The sequence below is a fragment of the Sorex fumeus genome, unplaced genomic scaffold (genome assembly GCF_029834395.1).
Source record: "Sorex fumeus unplaced genomic scaffold, SorFum_2.1 ptg000098l, whole genome shotgun sequence".
Classification (NCBI taxonomy): Eukaryota; Metazoa; Chordata; class Mammalia; order Eulipotyphla; family Soricidae; genus Sorex; species Sorex fumeus.
This window is the reverse complement of record NW_026606155.1, coordinates 70,942,241-70,960,408: the sequence shown is the minus strand read 5'-3', so window position 1 is coordinate 70,960,408 and position 18,168 is coordinate 70,942,241. Positions and strand designations below refer to the sequence as shown.

General features: G+C 44.2%; 1 protein-coding gene across 1 annotated transcript; it reads right to left on the bottom strand.

Moving 5' to 3' along the window:
- Positions 1 to 416: 416 nt before the first annotated feature.
- LOC130041643 (granzyme B(G,H)-like) lies at positions 417 to 17,463 on the bottom strand. Its single transcript, XM_056133906.1, has 6 exons — positions 17,352 to 17,463; positions 5,433 to 5,586; positions 4,865 to 5,008; positions 4,564 to 4,727; positions 1,104 to 1,192; positions 417 to 560 (listed from the first exon to the last, which is right to left on the bottom strand). The coding sequence occupies exons 1-6, from the start codon at positions 17,461 to 17,463 to the stop codon at positions 417 to 419; spliced, it is 807 nt and encodes a 268-aa protein (XP_055989881.1).
- Positions 17,464 to 18,168: the final 705 nt, after the last annotated feature.

The window sequence follows — 18,168 nt, the reverse complement described above, 5'->3', positions numbered from 1 at the left end:
GTGCTCAGATTACAAGTGCTCAGGCTTCCCTCTCCCCATACCTCCAGTACCTAAGATTGTTTCCATGAGTATGAAAAAGGTTGGGGGGTGATTGATTTTGATTTCAGCCCAGGCTGTGTCTTCTTGAGGTATAGGACCATGGGGTAAGCTTCCTCCACAACAGTGGGGTTGAAGGTTCCTCAGAGTCCAGGCCAGAGTCCAGGCTACCTGCAGGGGTGAGTCTGCCCCAGGCCGAGGATCAAGGAGAGAGAGGTGGAAGGACAGTGGCTGGGGACCACTTTGGCCTTCTGAGCACAGAGGTGTGCCTGAGAATGAGGGTTGCACATGAGCCCAGTTGATGTTACTAAAGACATTTATTGGGTGGGGGCCCCTCCTTAGGTGGTTCTGGAGGTCAGAGGAGGTTTTGCAAGCTGCGGTTACATCCTTCTCAGGGTGTTCCTTATCCAGGAGAGGAAACTGGAGATTCTCGTGTAGGCCCTGGGTGGTGATCCATTGCTCATTCCATAGGAGACAATTCTCTGGGCCAAGTTGTTGCAGACAAGAGGACCCCCGGAGTCTCCCTGTGGACATGAGGGAAGGACTGGGTGGTTTTCTACTGCCACCGGCCCCTTTCGGAGGAGGAAGCCTGGTGAGCTGCATTGGGCAGAGGCAAGATATGCCAGTGCCCAACTGCCAGGGGCTGAAACTGGATATCACTGAGGTCTTGCCTACACAGGAGGCTGCACCCTGTCCCTATTGGGTCTCTGTCTGCAGGGAGAGAGGGACAAAAGATGTATCATGTTTGGACTGGGAAAGGGTAGGTGACACTTTAGGGAGGGGGTGCATTTGCCACAATATTGTGAGTCCAACTCTGAGGGCCATGGGCCTTAACATGGACATCCCAGGCTGTGCCTGGAATGGGAATCCTCCCTGGGAGAACCCATGTGCTGTCACAATAGGCCTTGGTGGCTCCAAGAGGCCCTGCCTCTCCCCAGCTGACTCAGCCTTCTCCTCCAGAGAGAAACACCACAGATTGCCCTGTGAGGGGGCTTTACAGGTTTGTGATGTTGTATCAGTTCTCCCAAACATCCCTGTCCCATGGTCTGTTGGGTAATGGTAGCTACCTTAAAGGTACTCTTTCTCCTGTTGGGGTCCCCAGCGCACAGCTGGATGGCAGGGTTATAGTTACGTGGAAAATGGAATTTGCATTCTTTATCCATTTGTAGTGCGCGTGCAGCCCCGGACATCTAAGGGCATCACAGACCTGTTATTGCTCAATCTCGGGTGACTGAACGCCACTTGTCCCTCACTTGTACCGACACTACCTCCACTACCCAGCCGCCGCCACACTCCAGGACGCTTTTTGGACCCGCGCGGCCGCGAAGCAGACGTGTGACACATCATAAGACACTGAATACCCATCTTTCAGAATTGCCGTACCATATTTGATAGGGTTCAAATATAGTAACATCTACGAGGGCGATTAGAGTTCGCCCCAAAAGCCTCTATCCCTCTCGGAAAGACTGGCAAGCTACCGAGAGTATTCCGCCCGCATGGAAGAGCCTGGCAAGCTATCCATTGTGTATTTGATATGCCAAAACCAGTAATTACAACTGGTCTCATTCACCTGACTCTAAAGGCTTCACCGACATGGCAGCACTGAGAAGGATGAGAAAGGAGAGGCTGATAAAATCTCAAGGCCAAACTAGGCTGCCACAACGAAGGAAGACAAAAATGATCGTCTGTACTTTCAATACACATACGCTAGCATCAGATGCATCCATCGAGGACCTGATGGTACAAGCGTGAATGATCAAGTACGACATCATTGGTCTGACCGAGACAAGAAGGCATGAATCTCACCATGCCGTTTTCGACACTGGAGAAGAATTGTTCCTCGGAATATGCGATAAAAGAGGTGTTGGAGGCGTCGGTGTCCTTGTCAACACAAACTTGGCCATGAGCATTGATTCATTCGAATGCCTAACAACCCGAATCGGACGTTTACATTTGAATAGATGTGGCTCACTGCCTGCAGTTTCTATCTTCATTGTCTATGCACCAACATCTCATTATGATGAAAGAGAAATCGAGAAGTTCTACATGGAGCTGGAGAAATTCTATAAAGAAGACCACACCTTCTACAAGATCATTGTGGGTGATTTTAATGCCAAGGTAGGACCAAGAAGATCAGCTGAAGAACTTCACATCGGGACCCATGGCCTAGAATGGAACGAACAGGGTGAGAGACTGTCTGAGTTCATCATGTCGACCAAGACCATTCATGGTAACTCACAGTTCCAGAAGGCAGAATCTAAACGTTGGACATGGGAGTCTCCAGGTGTATGATTCCACAACGGAATAGACCACATCATATTCAATCGACGGTTTTGCCTGACCGATGTCGCTGTTGTCCCAAAATTCCGAAGGGATTGGACCACCGTCTCCTTTGTGCAAAATTCTATTTCACAGAGCAGGGAGAAAGGGCTGCAAAGTTTAAGAAGAGAACTCCCAGAATGACCACCAACTGGGAGCTCTTTGGCACTATTGTGGCAACATGGGAAGATGCCATTGTTGACAACATTGACAAGGAATACAATCGACTGGTACAGCACCTCCATGATTGTGCGAGGAATGCAAAGAGAGAGATAGCCACAAAAAAACGCCTGTCTTCGAAAACTCTTGAGCTTATTCGCCAATGTGGTTTGGCGCATGCCTCAGGCAACCACAAGCTAACATTCGAGCTCGCAAAGCAGTGCAGAGATGCGATCAAGGAAGACCTCAAAGAGAGAAGAGCAGAAGTGCTGGTAGATGCGGCAGAAGCGGGAAAAAGTATTCGTAATGCATGCCTGTCCTTCGCCAACTACAAGACCAAGATGACTGCCCTCCGACGTCCTAAAGGATCCATCACATCCTCCAGAACGGCAATGGAGAAGATTATCCATGACTTCTACTCAAATCTCTTTGATAGCCATGTCCACTTGCCGACATACCAAATTCCACAGGATGGATATGTCGTTCCCAACGTTCTCCCTTCTGAAATCCGACACATCATTTTGTCAGTAAAGAAACAAACAGCACCCGGCCCAGACAAGGTCAGACCTGAACACCTGAAGAACCTGCCGTCAGTACTCATCAATACACTGGCTCGGCTCTTCACACGCTACCTGTCTGAATGCAAGGTTCCGTCCCAATGGAAAACCAGCAGGACCGTACTACTGTTCAAGAAGGGAGACATCCATGACATTGGCAACTATCGCCCTATCTGCCTATTGTCTGTCATCTACAAGTTGTTCACTCAAGTCAAACTAAATAGGATTGGCAGAACAGTAGATGAAGGACAACCATGCGAGCAAGCCGGGTTCCGCAAAGGATTCAGCACCATCGACCATATCCACACAATAACCAAGCTCATTGAGGTTTCTCGGGAGTTCAAGATGCCGCTCTGTTTAACGTTCATTGATTTAAAGAAGGCCTTTGATTCTGTTGAGATGGAAGCGGTCATTGAAGCCCTAGCCAATCAGGGCATTCAAGCCCAATACATCAAGATCCTCCTTGAGCTGTATTGTGGATTCACTACCAGGATCTCACCATTCTACAAAGAAATAATCCTTGATGTCAAGAGAGGGGTTCGGCAGGGTGATACCATTTCACCGAAACTCTTCAGTGCCACCCTCGAGAACATCATGTGACGACTGGAATTGGAAGGAATGGGAGTGAAGATAGATGGTCGGCAACTACACCACCTCTGCTTTGCTGATGACATTGTTTTAATAACACCAAACATCAGCCAAGCAGCACAAATGCTGGCCGACTTTGACCGTGAATGTGGAAAGGTAGGACTACAGCTGAATCTTACGAAGACAATGTTTATGAGAAACAGCCTTGTTCCTGATGCCCCATTCGCTCTCAACAGAACGACCATCTCCGAATGCAACAGCTATGTGTACCTAGGTCGAGAAGTCAACATGACAAATGACCTGGCACCCGAGCTGCGCAGGAGGAAGAGAGCAGCTTGGAACACCTTCAAAAACGTCGAAGAAATAGCTAAGAGGACGAAGAACCTCCGGCTCCGGGCACATCTCTTTGATTCCACTGTTCTCCCTGCATTAACATATGCCTCAGAGACCTGGACCCTACGTAAACAGGATGAGAATGCTATTCGGGTCTCCCAAAGAGGAATTGAAAGAGCTTTGCTTGGAATATCACGTTTCACTCAAATGAGAGAAAGAATCCGGAGTTCCGACATCCATTGATGATCAAGAATCAGGGACGCTGTCTCATTTGCCAAGGTGTCAAAAATCAGATGGGCTGGTCACGTAATGAGATTTAAAGATGACCGCTGGACTAGAGCTGTTACGACTGGATCCCATGGGATATCAAAAGACCGCATGGCCGCCCACCTACCAGATGGTCAGACTTCTTCATCAAGATCATGAATGATTGGTTTGAGGCTCTTCATGTTCCCAGAGTGAACAGATGCCATTGGGCTACACTAGCATGTGACAGGGACAAATGGAGACGTTACTGGCGCCCGCTCGAGCAAATCGACGACTAACGAGAAGTTAAGTGATTAAGTTAAGTGGTCCATTTGTAAGGTCAGCTGCACCTCTTGAAGTGTGTCTGCCATGTCTGATCGTGGACTCAGCAGCCCCCAGCCAGCCACGCTGCACACCTGGCCTGGCTTCAGTTGGACTTGGGAGTCTGGCAGGCTGAGGAGTCCCACTTCTTTAGTCAAATTAGCATTTCTCTGTAGGTGTGGGGAGAGAGAGAGGATCCAGCTCACCTGGGCCAGGCCCCCACATGGACTGCCCGTTGTCCTCTCTCTGAGCCACCAGGATGGGCAGGTCTGACATGTGGACTCAGAACAGCCACTTGTCAGGGCTTCCTTACCTTCAGCAACATGATGTCGTTGGTGTAGATCCTAGAATCAAAGTTCGGGTGTAGGATGGCTCTGCTCACGGGGATCTTACATTTGCTTTTCTCCTGCTTTTGGATGTTGTGGGCTCCCAGGGTCACCTCAATAGTGCTGCACAGAGAGCCCAGGGCGAATAGTGCCAGGAGACAGAACCCAGCAGATCAGAAGGGCAGGGGCAGGAGGGGCAGCATCCTGAGTGAACGGGACCTCTACTTCTGATAGCTGAGGGGTTCTCATTGGAGCTAATGTTACCTGCAGTGGTGCTTCATGGTGATTTTCCAGGAAAACAGGTGACACTGCAATTTTCATACAGCTACTGTTGTGACTCTACCCCACAACCCAAAGGCAGAGAGGGAAACTCATTGTCCTTCTCCTCAGTTTTGCTCCAAGTTTCCCTGTCCCTTCCAACCCAGTTGCCTGTTCATTTCACCCCTCTGAAGTTTTCTATGGTTCTTGTGTCTAGAACTGCGATAAGGTTTTCAGAAACACGGCTCCCACCCAGGACCTTCAGGAGCGAGGAGCTGTTTCTCCTCACCTGCCATGACAGTGAGCAGCCGTCATCACCACATCCTCTCGTATCAGGAACCCACCACACGTTTGCACTTTTGGTGGATTCTCATCAAATGCCTCCAGATATGCCATGTAGGGCCTGGAGTGGGGCTCAGCCTCATGTCCCCCAATGATCTCCCCTGAGGAGTGTCAGCTGTGAGTGTGCACTTCCTCAGTCAGTACCCCTGCTGACTTCACTGAAGGCTCAGGGCTGCTGTGTGACCTGCTGTTGGTAGGCTTCGGGGGGCTTCAATGTTCCTATCCCCAAAGGGAAGAGCAGCAGCTCAGCCAGTTAGTCTATGTCCACAGGGAGTGGGAGGACACATGAGTCTCTTATGGACAGCGGGTCTGGGGACTCATGACATTGCTCTTCTGATGAGATTCCTAGACCCCCATTCTGTGACGTCCAGCAGTAATCTATTTATAGAGGGAGACTGATGTCAGGGCTTGAGTGTGGGCTGGTGCTATTCCCTAGGTAACCCACAGTGGGTGCTCTGTTAGTGGGGTCCTGTGAAAAATTCCCAGTGGGCCTGTGAGGAAGATTGCAGATGCCAATGCAGAAGGGATTCAGGAAGCAGAGAGGGTTGATGCCATCAGAAGGTGGTTCATCATTGACAAGGGGGTGCTGCTCACTGTCTGGCAGGAGAGCAGAGTTGGGGAGAGGGATTGAGGGACCTTGAGGGGGAGCAAGGCAGAATATCTCAGGGGCCAGCAATGGCACTACTCAGGGTCTGCTCTGTTTCAATGTTCCTGAAAGGGTCTACTTATCCCCACATGAGAGCAGTTGTTCTTTTCCCCTTCCAAAGTAAGCATTTCCTCTCCTCCCAGTACCCTGAGTTCTGTTCCACGGGCGGAAGTGGTGCCAGAAGGGAGTGTCTACAGACCCTTCTCAGATCAGCCTCCCACCATTTCTTGTGGCTCTTATCCAACATCAGGCTCAGGGGCCAGATATTGTCTGGGATGTGGCTTCAGAATGTACCAGTAGAGAGTGGATAGCCAGTACAGTGGGTCAGGTTCTCCCTTGGTGAGCTGCTCAGGCTCAAAGGGTGAGAGGGTCACTTATCTGTCTTTGCCCTGGAGGACAGCGCAAATCTCAGCAGGAGAAGGAGCAGGAGCATCTTTATAGGAAGGTTGCCTATTGGCTGGTTCTGAGGTTTCCTCTGTGGTCTCCTTTAATATCAAGAGAGGGAATTGCAGTTTTGCTTTGACCAGGAGACCTGAGTCTTCTCCTGTTCAGGTGCTTCATCCTAGATGTCTATCTGTGAAAGATTCCCTACTCCCTCCCTCTCCTTGATGTCATTTTCTGGTGATTGTGGGAAATCATGCAGTGAACATATCAGTGTCCACAGCTAATGACTTAGAGCACGCCACTGTTTCACCCAGAAACAGAAACCCAAAGGTGAGGTGAAGAGTATAGCATGGAACAATATCCCAAGAATGATGGGGTCTCAGTAGCCTGAGTCTCCAGAGATAGAACATTCATACCTTAATCTTCATCCTGCTAAGTCCACTAAGACAATATCTTGGCAAGTGTATATTTAACCCTTTCACTTTTTATTTTTTTTGGCAGTGCTCAGGGTTACTCTTGGCTCTGCACTCAGTAATTACTCCTGTCAGTGCTTGGGGAAACTATGGGATTGTGGATTGAACCCAGGTTGGCCATATGCAATACAAATGCCCTACCCATTGTTCTATCACTCCGGTCCTCCTATTTAATCCTTTTGCTGTGCTTTGTCTAAACATATTGAGGATGTCTTCTTAAATTTGAAAGTTGATTGTGTGGTGGATGAGGCAGAAAGTTCATTGACCAGAGTATATAATGGAAGGACCATGGTGAGGTTTGTAGCAGACATGAGCAAACACGGCTCCATGGACTCAACCCAGACAACAATTCATTTATCATCATGACTTCTTTTTCTGAGTACTTTATCAACTCTACTAAAGTATAAATGAAGACAGTGACAGAAATGATTGCACTGGGCTGTTAGTGGGGTGGCAGCAGTGGGGTGTGGGTGTAGCCGCTGGGGCTTTGGCAGGGAACTTGGTTTGCCTGCCTCATAGGGAAACCAGAATTTTCAGCCAGGTGACCAGGGTACCCATGAGTTTTAGCTGCTTGGATTGCCTGTCCTGAGAGATTTATTTCTTGAATTTGAACAATAAGTCCAGTGGGTGTGTTGACATGGGGGTGAATGTGAGATTCTCTATTCTTAATGAAATTCCCCTGTTTCTGTTCATAAACCAGAGGCAAAAGTGGAAAAAAGCAAAAAAATCAGAACCTTGCAGTCAGAACTTTAAAGTCTACCCATGAAAATTCAGGTATTGTAGTAAAAAAGTATCAATAGCATTTTATTAATGGAACTGTGACAGGACATCGTATTGTGATACCAATAACTTTGTATCTTTTCTGTATTCTTTATATGCAATACATTGTCAGCACCTTCATTTTGTGATGTCATCTCTAGACATTTTTGGGACCAGGTAAAGAGGTCAAGAGGTTTAGTTCATGCTTAGCTTGTGTGAGGCCCTGAATTTAACCCCGGCATGATTTAAAAATTTTTTAAAAATTTTATTCTCATAAGGTTGTTCACAGTAATTGATTACATTCAGTATTTCAACACCAATCCTATCACCATTACACCTTCCCATTATCATTATTTAATTTTTTACCACCACCACTCATCTGCCCTACAGGTAGATATTAAATAATTTATTCTGTATTGCTTGTTATGAATAGTATAAGATATCATGCGGCCGCTTGGTGGCCTCCAGTTCTCCTGGAATTCTAAAAATTTAAATAATTGTGGCTGAGAGACATCTTTGCAGCGAGCTGCTCTCTTCTGAGATTCATTTGTGAGTCTCTGGATTATGGCCATTCAGGTGCTTAAATGGCGCCTGGAGGCAGTTCATCTGCTTGACTGCCAGGACACCGGGAGAGTGCGAAGATGGGAAGAGATGGCCCATCCCCGACTCTGTGAAGCCTGGGGTTTTCAGTCACTAGTCCAGCATACCTGGATTTTTCAGTGGATTCATTCTTATGTGTGGGAGACTCAGGATGAGCCTGCGAAGATCGGCCTTGAGCACAGTGGAGATTGGGTTCTGAAGGTTTGCAGCTGCTGGGGTTCATTTGGGGCAGGTGGAAGGACAATACCTGCTTTCTTTTGAGGTACCCTGGTGAAATCAGCCTGGCACATGGTTTGGAGACATCTCTGCAGCATGCTGTTCTTTTCCGAGAATTCACTTGTGAGTCTCTGGATCATGCCTTGGCACTATTTTATCCCTTTTCTCGCCTTATCCCAGAATTACTGGGTGAAGCTTAGAGCACTCTGCCATTTTCCTCATATTGCAGGATAGAGTATTACTGGAAATTATCTCTGGTCTCCCAATACTACTATATGTGCTCTATAAATGACAATAACAACAACAACAACCCTAAAATTTTGATGCTCAATTTTCTGTTATTGGACTGTGCCTAATTCATCTTGGCACTGAACAGCGTCCCAGTTCCCACCCCAACTCCTCACCACCTAAGTGTCACTCGCTATAAGTTTATCTGTGAAACTACAAACATCTTAAATACTTTGACAGAAAAATCTACTTACAAAATGATACTCGATAACTTTTGAGGAAATCATGGGCACCACATTAAAAGATTTAGTTGTGTTCTTTGAATTTGTCCCTCTTTTCCAGAAATTTCATCTTTATTTCAGTCTCACAGGGCCAGGAGATCAGGATTTTTTCCTTGAGCCCATAGAATATCTAACAGACAGAGAAGGAAAAACTTGTCCCAAGAATGTGTTCATTTTTGTTTAGTTATGCGACTCAGTTGCTTTTTTCTGGACCTCATTGTATAAAAGTGGATCTGGCTACAGCAGAGGCTTTATATAGTAATATTTCTCAAGTTGAATATATGCTTGTCAAGGTAGGATTTTGAAATTATAGGTATGCTTATACCTATGAATGTACACATATTTTTGTAGCTACCAGTATCTTAATTACCTTGCTAGATATATAGATTTTATACATGATTACACACATAACAATGTTTGTGTGCAGACACTTGTGTAAGCTTATGTAATTCTTTTATCTATAGTATGATTAATACACATGTATATTCATACATATATTAATTTCTATATAACATACTTTTACTCCCTATTTCCTCTGTTTTAGTATGATTTAAAAATTTAAAATATATTATTATTGAATCACTGAGAGATAGTTCATTACAAAGATATTAAGAATTTGATTTCAGTCATACAGTGTCACAAGACCCATCCTTCCACTAATGTGCATTTACCAGCACCAGTGTCCTCAGTTTCCCTCCTGTCACCTCCGTTGCCCCAGCCTGCCTCTATGGCAGGCATTCTTTTCTCTCTCTTTCACTTTAATTCCCTCTCTCACTCTTTCCTTTTGGGCATTGTGGTCTGCAACAGATACTGAAAGGTGAGTCAGTATATCCCTTTACCTACTTTTAACACTCAATACTTGCACAGCATGATCATTTTCGGCTATTATTGTCGTCTTGGTCCCTTCTTTATATTACCTACCTTCCATCCCACACACACTTGTGGTTGATTCCAACGAGTGACCAGTCCTTCTAGAGCTCCTGGACCCTATTTTCACTGACTGTTGGTATGTCTTTAAAATATATATGTACATATATACATACATATATATTATGTACCACAAATTAATGCAGTCATTCTATATTTGTCCTTTTCTTTCTGACTCATTTCACTAAGCATGATACTCTCTAAGTCCATCCATTTATAGGCAAATTTCATGACTTAATTTTTCCTTATAGCTGAGTGGTATTCCATTGTGTAGGTGCGCTATAGTTTCTTTATCCATTAGTCTGTTCTCAGGTACTCAAGTTGTTTTCAGATTCTGGATATTGTGAATAGTGCTGCAATGAACATAGGGGTACAGATGGTGTTTCTATTGTGTGGTTTTGAGATTCCAGGATATATTCCTAGAAGTGGTATTGCTGGGTCAAATGGGAGCTCAATTTCTAATTTTTTGAGGAATGTCAATATTGTTTTCTAGAAAGGTTGAACCAGTCAGCGTTCCCACCAACAATGAAGGAGAGTCCCTTTCTCATCACATCCACACCAGTACTGTTTGTAATTATTCTTTTGGATGTGTGTCAGTCTCTATGGTGTGAGATGAAATCTCATTATTGCTTTGATTTGTATCTTTGTGATGATTAGTGATGAAGAACATTTTTTCATGTTCCTTTTGGTGATTCAAATCTCTTTGAGAAAGTTTCTGTTCATTTCTTCTCATGTTTTGATGGATTTGGATGTTTTTTCTTGTAGAGTTCAGTGAGTGCCTTGTATATCTTTGATATTAACCCTTATTAGTTGGGTTTTGGGTGAATAACCTTTCCCATTCTGAAGGCTGTCTTTTTTTAAAAATCTAGGTCACTGTTTATTTTGAGGTGTAGAAGCTTTTTGGTTTAATGTAGTCCCATCCTCCCATCTTCTTTTTTCCAGTGATTGCTTTAGCTATTCGTGGGGGTTTATTTTTCCATATGAATTTCAGGAGTGTTTTGTCTATTTCTTTGAACAATGTCATGGGTATCCTTATAGGGACTGCATTGAATCTGTATAATGCTTTGTGTAGTATTACCATTTTCACAATGCTAAGTCTCCCTTGTCTGGGCCAAGTGCTGTTTGTTTCTTTACCGATGAAATGGCGTGTCGGATTTCAGAAGGGAGAACATTGGGAACGACATATCCATCCTGTGGAATTTGGTATGTGGGCAGGTGGATGTGGCTATCAAAGAGATCTGAGTAGAAGTCATGGATAATCTTCTCCATTACCCTTCTGGAAGATGTGATAGATCCATCAGGATATCAGAGGGCAGTCAACTTGGTCTTGTAGTTGGTGAAGGACAGGCAGGCGTTGCGGATGCTTTTCCTAGCTTCTGCAGCATCTGCCAGCATTGCTGCTCTTCTCTCTTTGAGGTCTTCCTTTATCGCTTCTCTGCACTGCTTTGCGAGCTTGGATGTTCACTTGCAGTTGCCTGAGGCTTGCGCCAAGCCACATTGGTGAGTGAGCTCAAGAGTTTTTGAAGACTGGTGTCTTTTTGTGGCTATCTCTCTACACAATCTATTCCTCGCACAATCCTGGAGGTGCTGAACCAGTCGATTGTATTCCTCATCAGTGTTGTCAATGACGACATCTTCCAATGTTGCTGCAATAGTGTCAAAGAGCTCCCAGTTTGTGGTCGTTCTGGGAGTTCTCTTTTTAAACTTTGCATCCCTTTCCCCCCACTCTGTGAAGTAGGAGACGGTGGTCTGGTTCCACTTACATGAAGGAGATGGTGGTTCGATCCTGTTTGGAATTTCCCAATCCATGTGTCTCCATTTCCTTATATCTTCTTCTATTTCATGAAACAACGTTTTGTAGTTTTCTTTGTACAGGTCCTTTACCTCTTTAGTTACATTGATTCCAAGGTACTTGATTTTCTGAGGCATGATTGTGAACGGGATTGTTTTTAAAAATATCACTTTCTTCTCTTTCATTATTCATATGTAGGAAAGCCATGGACTTTTGGGTATTGATCTTACAACCACCCAAATCTAATGTTTCTAGAAGTTTTTTGCTAGGAGTTTTAGGATTCTCTTAGTATAGTGTCATGTCATCAGCAATTTGAGAGCTTATCTTCTTTTTCTATCTGCATTCCCTTAATGTCTTTTTCTTCCCTAACTGTTATGGCAAGTACTTCCAGTACTATATTGAATAGAAATGTCAAGAACAGGCATCCTTGTCTTGTCTATAATCTTAGAGGGAAGGCTTTTTGTTTTTCCCCATTGAGAATAATGCTTGCCATGAGCTTGTGGTAGATGGCTTTGACTATATTGAGGAAAGTTCCTTCAATTCCCATCTTGGTGAGAGTTTTCATCATAAATGGGTACTGGATCCTGTCAAATGTTTTCTCTGCATTTATTGACTTGATGATGTAGTTTTTATATTTTCTTTTATTGATTTGATGAATTATGTTGATTGACTTGGAAATGTTAAGCCATCCTTGCATCCCCAGGATGAATCCCACTTGGTCATAGTGCATGATCTTTTGGTTAAGATGTTAGATTCTATTTGCTAATATTTTATTGAAGATCTTTGCATCCATGTTTATAATGGATATCAACATGTAATTTTCTTTTTTTGTGGTGTCTCTGTATGCTTTTGGTATCAGGGTGATATGTGCCTCATAGAAACTGTTTGGGAGTGTTTCTGTTTCTTTGATTTCCTGAAAAATCTTGAAAAGGACTGGCAATAGGTTGTCTTTACAGGTTTGGAAGAATTCACTAATGAATCTATGTGGACCTAGGATTTTGTTTCTGGGAAGATTTCTGATCACCATTTAAATTTCCTTGATAGTGATAGGTCTATTTAGATATTTTAAATCTTCTTGGTTCAGCGTTGGGAAGTTACAGGAATCCAGAGTTTATCCATTTCTTCTAGATTCTCTTGTTTCATGGCATACAACTTCTCAAAGTAATCTCTGATAATCTTTTGAATTTCTGTGGTTTCTGTTGTGATGTTCTCCTTTTCATTTCTGATTTTGTTTATTAGGGTTCTCTCTTTCTTTCTTTGTGCATCTTGCTAGTGGTTTATCAATCTCCTCCCTGCCCCCTCCCCCCACCAAAGAACCAGCTCTTGGTTTCATTGATCCTTCAAATTGTTTTTTGGGTTTCCATGTCGTTAATTTCTGCTCTAAGTTTTATTATTTCTTTCCTCCTGCCTGGTTTGGGCTCCTTTTGTTGGTAATTTTTTAAGATCTTAAGCTATGAAGTCAAGCTAATTATGTGGGCCCTTTCTTCCTGATAAACGCTTGCAGAGCTATGCACTTTCCTCTTAACATTGCTTTAGCTGTGTCCCACAAGTTTTGGTAGCTCGTGTCCTCATTCTCATTTGTTTCCAGGAATCTCTTTTGATTTCTTGTTTGATTTCCTCTCTAACCCACGGGTTGTTCAGCGATGATCTGTTTAATTTCCAGGTTTTTTTTAAAAGTAGGAATACTGCTATTTATTCAGCCACTGATTAGCTGGTTGAATTGGGCATGAACTCCACCTTACATTTTAAAAAAAATTTTTGTATAAGTTTATTTATTGAATCACCGTGAGAGCAGTTATAAAGCTTTCAGGTTTAAGTCTCAGTCATACAATGAAACACCTGTGCCTTCACCAGTGCCCATTCTCCACCGCACAAAACCCCAGTATATCCCCATCCCACACCCTCCCCCTACCTGTGGGGCAGATGATTTCCACTTTACTCTTTCTCTACTTTGATTACATTCAATATTTTGACACCAGACCCACCATTATTATTTGGGATTTTACCCCAACACTCAGATCTGCTGAAAAGGCAATGGTAGACAATTTGTTTTCTATGGCTGGTTATGAATAACATTTGATGTTGCGGGGCTGCAGTAGTGACTGCGTGATTTTGAAATTCCGAAATTTTAACAATTAAATCTGGAGGGAATTCTGCCAAAAGCCGCTGGGTTCTGTGATTTGTTCCTGAGTCTCTGGGATCATGGCCGTTAAGCAGCTTGATCAGGAGCCAGAGAGGTCGTTCATGGGCAGCGATTTGGGGTCATGTTGGGATGGGGAGGAAAGGGCCGGCTCCACCCCCATCCCATGAGGCCCCGCATGTCTCACCACTTCGGGTCCAAACCTGACTGTCCAGTGGCCTCTGGAGTATGGTGGCCTTTGGCCGCCAGGGGGAACAGGCCAAAGCACAAAACCTGTTCCCTCCTGGGGTGGCACAGAGCCTGTAACTTACTGCAGGGACTGGACGCATTTCTGCCAAAAGCCGTTGGATTTGAGATTTGTTTCTGAGTCTCTGGGATCATGGCCGTTAAGCAGTTCGATCAGGAACCAGAGAAGCCATGCCTCCAATTACTTAGCTGAGCCGGAGGTGGTTTGTGGGTGTGTCTCCCACATACCTAACTTTTGGCTGTTTAATTTCTTGGTAAACTTTACCCCAAGTTTTTGGGGTCTGGCCAAAGGCACAGCAGCAATTTTGGGGTATCTGGAAGTTTGAAGGCGCCATCAGGCTGCTGATGCACTTGTCTCACAGGTACAGATTGACCTTCTGGTGGCACCATACCCCCCAATTTCCAGGTGTTTGATTTGATTCTTCATTTCTGTGTGTGACAGCAGGTAGGGCGTTCGCCTTACAAGCGGCCAACATGGCCGACCTGAGTTTGATTCCTCCGCCCCTCTCGGAGAGCCCGGCAAGCTACCGAGAGAATTTGATATGCCAGACACAGTAACAACAAAGTCTCCAATGGAGACGTTACTGGGCCCACTGGAGCAAATCGACGATCAACGGGAGGGCCTTTACCTTTACCTTTACCTTTCAGTGCATCATGGTCTGAAAATACAGTTGAAACAATGTCTATCATCTTGATTTTATTGAGGTATGTTCTGTGGCCTACCATGTGGTCTATCTTGGAAAATATTCCTTGTGCATTGGAGGAAAATGTGTATCCAGCTTTTGGGGGATGAAAATATATATATGCCCTCTCTCTTCAATTTCTTCCTTCTGGGCTGGTACTTTCTTGCTGAGTTTTAGTCTTGTTGATATATCAAGAGGTGATAAGGCAGTGTTGAAGTCACCAGCTACTATTGTGTTGCTACCAGTTGCTACCAGTGTCCTCCTGGAAGTCTATTAGTAGTTGTTTTAAGTATTTTGCTGGTCCCCCATCGGATTCACATATGTTTAGGAATGTAATTTCTTCCTGATGTACATATCCCTTGATTATTAAGAAATGCCCTTTGCTGTCCCTTCTAATCTTTTTCAGCCTGTAATCTATATTGTTTGGATACTAGTATGGCCAGCCTGGATTTTTTTTGAAGGAATTGTTTGCTTGAAGAATTGTTTTCCATCCTTTGACTTTGAGTCTGACTGTTCAGATGTGTTTCTTGTAGGCAGCAGAATGTTGGGTTGAATTTTTATATCAATTTCACCACTCTGTGTCTCTTAATTGGTGCATTTGGACCACTGACATTGAGAGAGAGGTTATGGGGTTTTGTGCCATCTTTCTGTAGAGGTTTGTTGTGTTTGTGGGATTTGTCTTGTCTTACAAGAGACCCTTCAGTCCTTCTTGTACTTATTTATTTTTATTATTTTTTAACCTATAAATTATTTTTTTAAAAATTTTTATTAGTGAGACAGCATGAGGTACAGTTGTAGACTTACAAATTTTTGTGCTTGGGTTTCAGTTATACAATGATCAAATACCCATCCCGCCACCATGCCCATTTTCCACCACCACGGATCCCAGTATACCTCCCATCCACCATCTCACCCATCCCACCCTGCCTCTGTGGCAGAACATTCCCTTTTGTTCTCTCTCTCCTTTTGGGTGCTGTGGTTTGCAAAAGTGGCATTGAGTGGCAATCAGGTTCGGTCTATAGTCTATTTTCAGCATGTATCTCCCATCCTGGGAGGATCCTCCCAACACCCTTTATTTGGTGCTCCTTTCTCTATCTGAGCTGCCTTTTCCCTTAGCGTTTGCGGCTGGCCTCCAAGCCATGGAGTGAACCTCCTGGTACTTATCTCAGCTATTCTTGGGTGTTAGTCTCCTATTTTGTTACTTTATGTTCCTCAGATGAATGCAATCTTTCTATGTCTGTCCCTCTCTTTCTGACTCATTTCACTTAGCATGATACTTTCCATGTAGTACCACTTGTATGTAAATTTCATAACTTCGTCTTTTCTAACAGCTACATAGTACTCTATTGTGTAGGTGTACCAAAGTTTCTTTAACCAGTCATCTGTTCTCAGGCATTCAGGTTTTTTCCAGATTCTGGCTATTGTAAAGACTGTTGCAATGAACAAACAAGTGCAGATGTCACTACGTCAGTTAGCTGAATAATACTTCCATTCCTTGTGACTTCTCCATAACCGTCAGTCCTTCTTTTAATGTTGGTCTTGAGTCTATGAAATTCCTGAGCTCTTGATTATCCATGAAGTAGTGTATCATTCCTTTGAGTCTGAGGAAAAAAAGTCTTGCTGGATAAAGTATTCTTGGTGAGGCATTCATTTCATTAAGGTTTTTTTTTTTTTTTTTTTTTTACTATATCTCACCACTATCTTTTGGCCCAGATGGTTTCATCTGATAAGTCTGCTGTAAATCTAAGGGTGCTCCTTTGTTTACCAGTTCACTATCAGTGCTCCCCTTTCACTGCGAGGGAGGTCTCTGGATGAGCTTAGTCTTTGATCTCCTCTTTCCCTTTCAAGGATAATACTTACCTCTTTGGTGCTTCTGTGTGACTTATGTGAACCTCTAGCACTGATTTGGGTGATGTGTCCTTTTAGATTGGATTTGTACAGATTCTTGTGTTCACTGTTATTTTGGTGAGTTTTGTGGGTATTTTGACTGGAGTGCCCTAGTGGATTGTTGACCTAATGTGGTTAATGTAGCCAGACTGCCCTCCTAAGACTTCAGGATAGGAGACTAAGGTATGGGTTCAATGCACTATGAAAGGGGAAATCAACTGGTGGCTGCCCCCAGAGGCCACACCTTATGCCACCAGTGTACCTATGGAGGGAGGTACTCTGTGCTGGCACAGATTCTGAGATACAGTTCCAAGTTCCACTTCCAGTCATCCTCTAGAATCGCATGGGTCTCTTTCACTGGGGCACCTGTTTGGGTAAGTTTGGCTGAAAGGAACTTTCCTGCTTACTGTGGCTGCTAAGCTTGCTGCCCAGAGTTTCCTGCCACCAGCATACCTGCCCTTCCAGGTTGTAATTTCAAAGAGGTAATTTCTTAGGATACAATAATCAAGAGTTTTATAGTTCTTTCTCTCTTTGGGAAGAGAAACCTCCCGGGTAACATGCCACCCACTTGGTGTGTTGGCCTCTTTTGGTGTGACTTATTTACTAGTCACTGCAGTGGAGGAGGGCAGCGTGGTATTGGAATCCTTGAGTATGATTTTGTTATCTCTGTTATGAATAGAATATGAAGCCGACTGTTCTTCCTCTGTTATACGCATAGTCAAAATCTTTAAGATATTGGCTGCAGAGGTCTGTTTTTGTGGACAAAAAGATGTGAGAAGGCATGTCTCTGAAGGCCAGGAACCCAGGGAGAGATAATGTCCTTATGGGAAATGATGTCTGTGTGTTTTTGGCTAGGGACTATTCAGCTGTGGCTAAACTTAACTGTCAAAGCAACAGTGGTTGATGTCTAAACAGGGCTGGACAGGTCTTATTAGTCTAAACAATATCTACAAGGAATCTGATACCCCAGACTTGGCTTCCAAGTAAAGAGCTGGGGTGACTATGAGGCCACTGTGATTTGGAAACCAAAGCTGTGGCAAGAACCACCAAGACCTTGGGTTGAGAGGCTTTCTTGCAGTTTTCTCACACTGTGTGAGCCTCTTGACTGACAATGACATAAGGAATATAAGGAATTGTGGTGTTTCTTCCAGGTCAGAATTATACAGAATTATACCCATAGTCCTCTAGAGCAAACTGATGAAATGGCTTACTTGGTTGTGTTTTCCCTCCCTGAAAATCTCCTTTATCTTGAGTGGCATGCTGCCTTCTACAGAATGGGAAACTTCATCTCCAGCCCCACACACTGTTGCCTTGTGTCAGACATGACAATGCACACAGAAACTGCAGAGTGCCAGACTAATAACTCTCATTATTCCTGAACAAGATGCTTTTCATTGGCATGCATTTACCACACTGCTTCA

Excerpts from the sequence above, each read along its gene's own strand:
- LOC130041643 (XM_056133906.1), bottom strand. The coding sequence starts at position 17,463 with ATGCGTATAACAGAGGAAGAACAGTCGGCTTCATATTCTATTCATAAC. Across the intron at positions 4,728-4,864 it reads ATGTTGCTGAAGGTAAGGAA|AAATGCTAATTTGACTAAAG; the intron begins GCCCTGACAAGT and ends ACACCTACAGAG. Across the intron at positions 1,193-4,563 it reads GCTGACCTTACAAATGGACC|AAGAATGCAAATTCCATTTT; the intron begins ACTTAACTTAAT and ends TACAAATGGATA.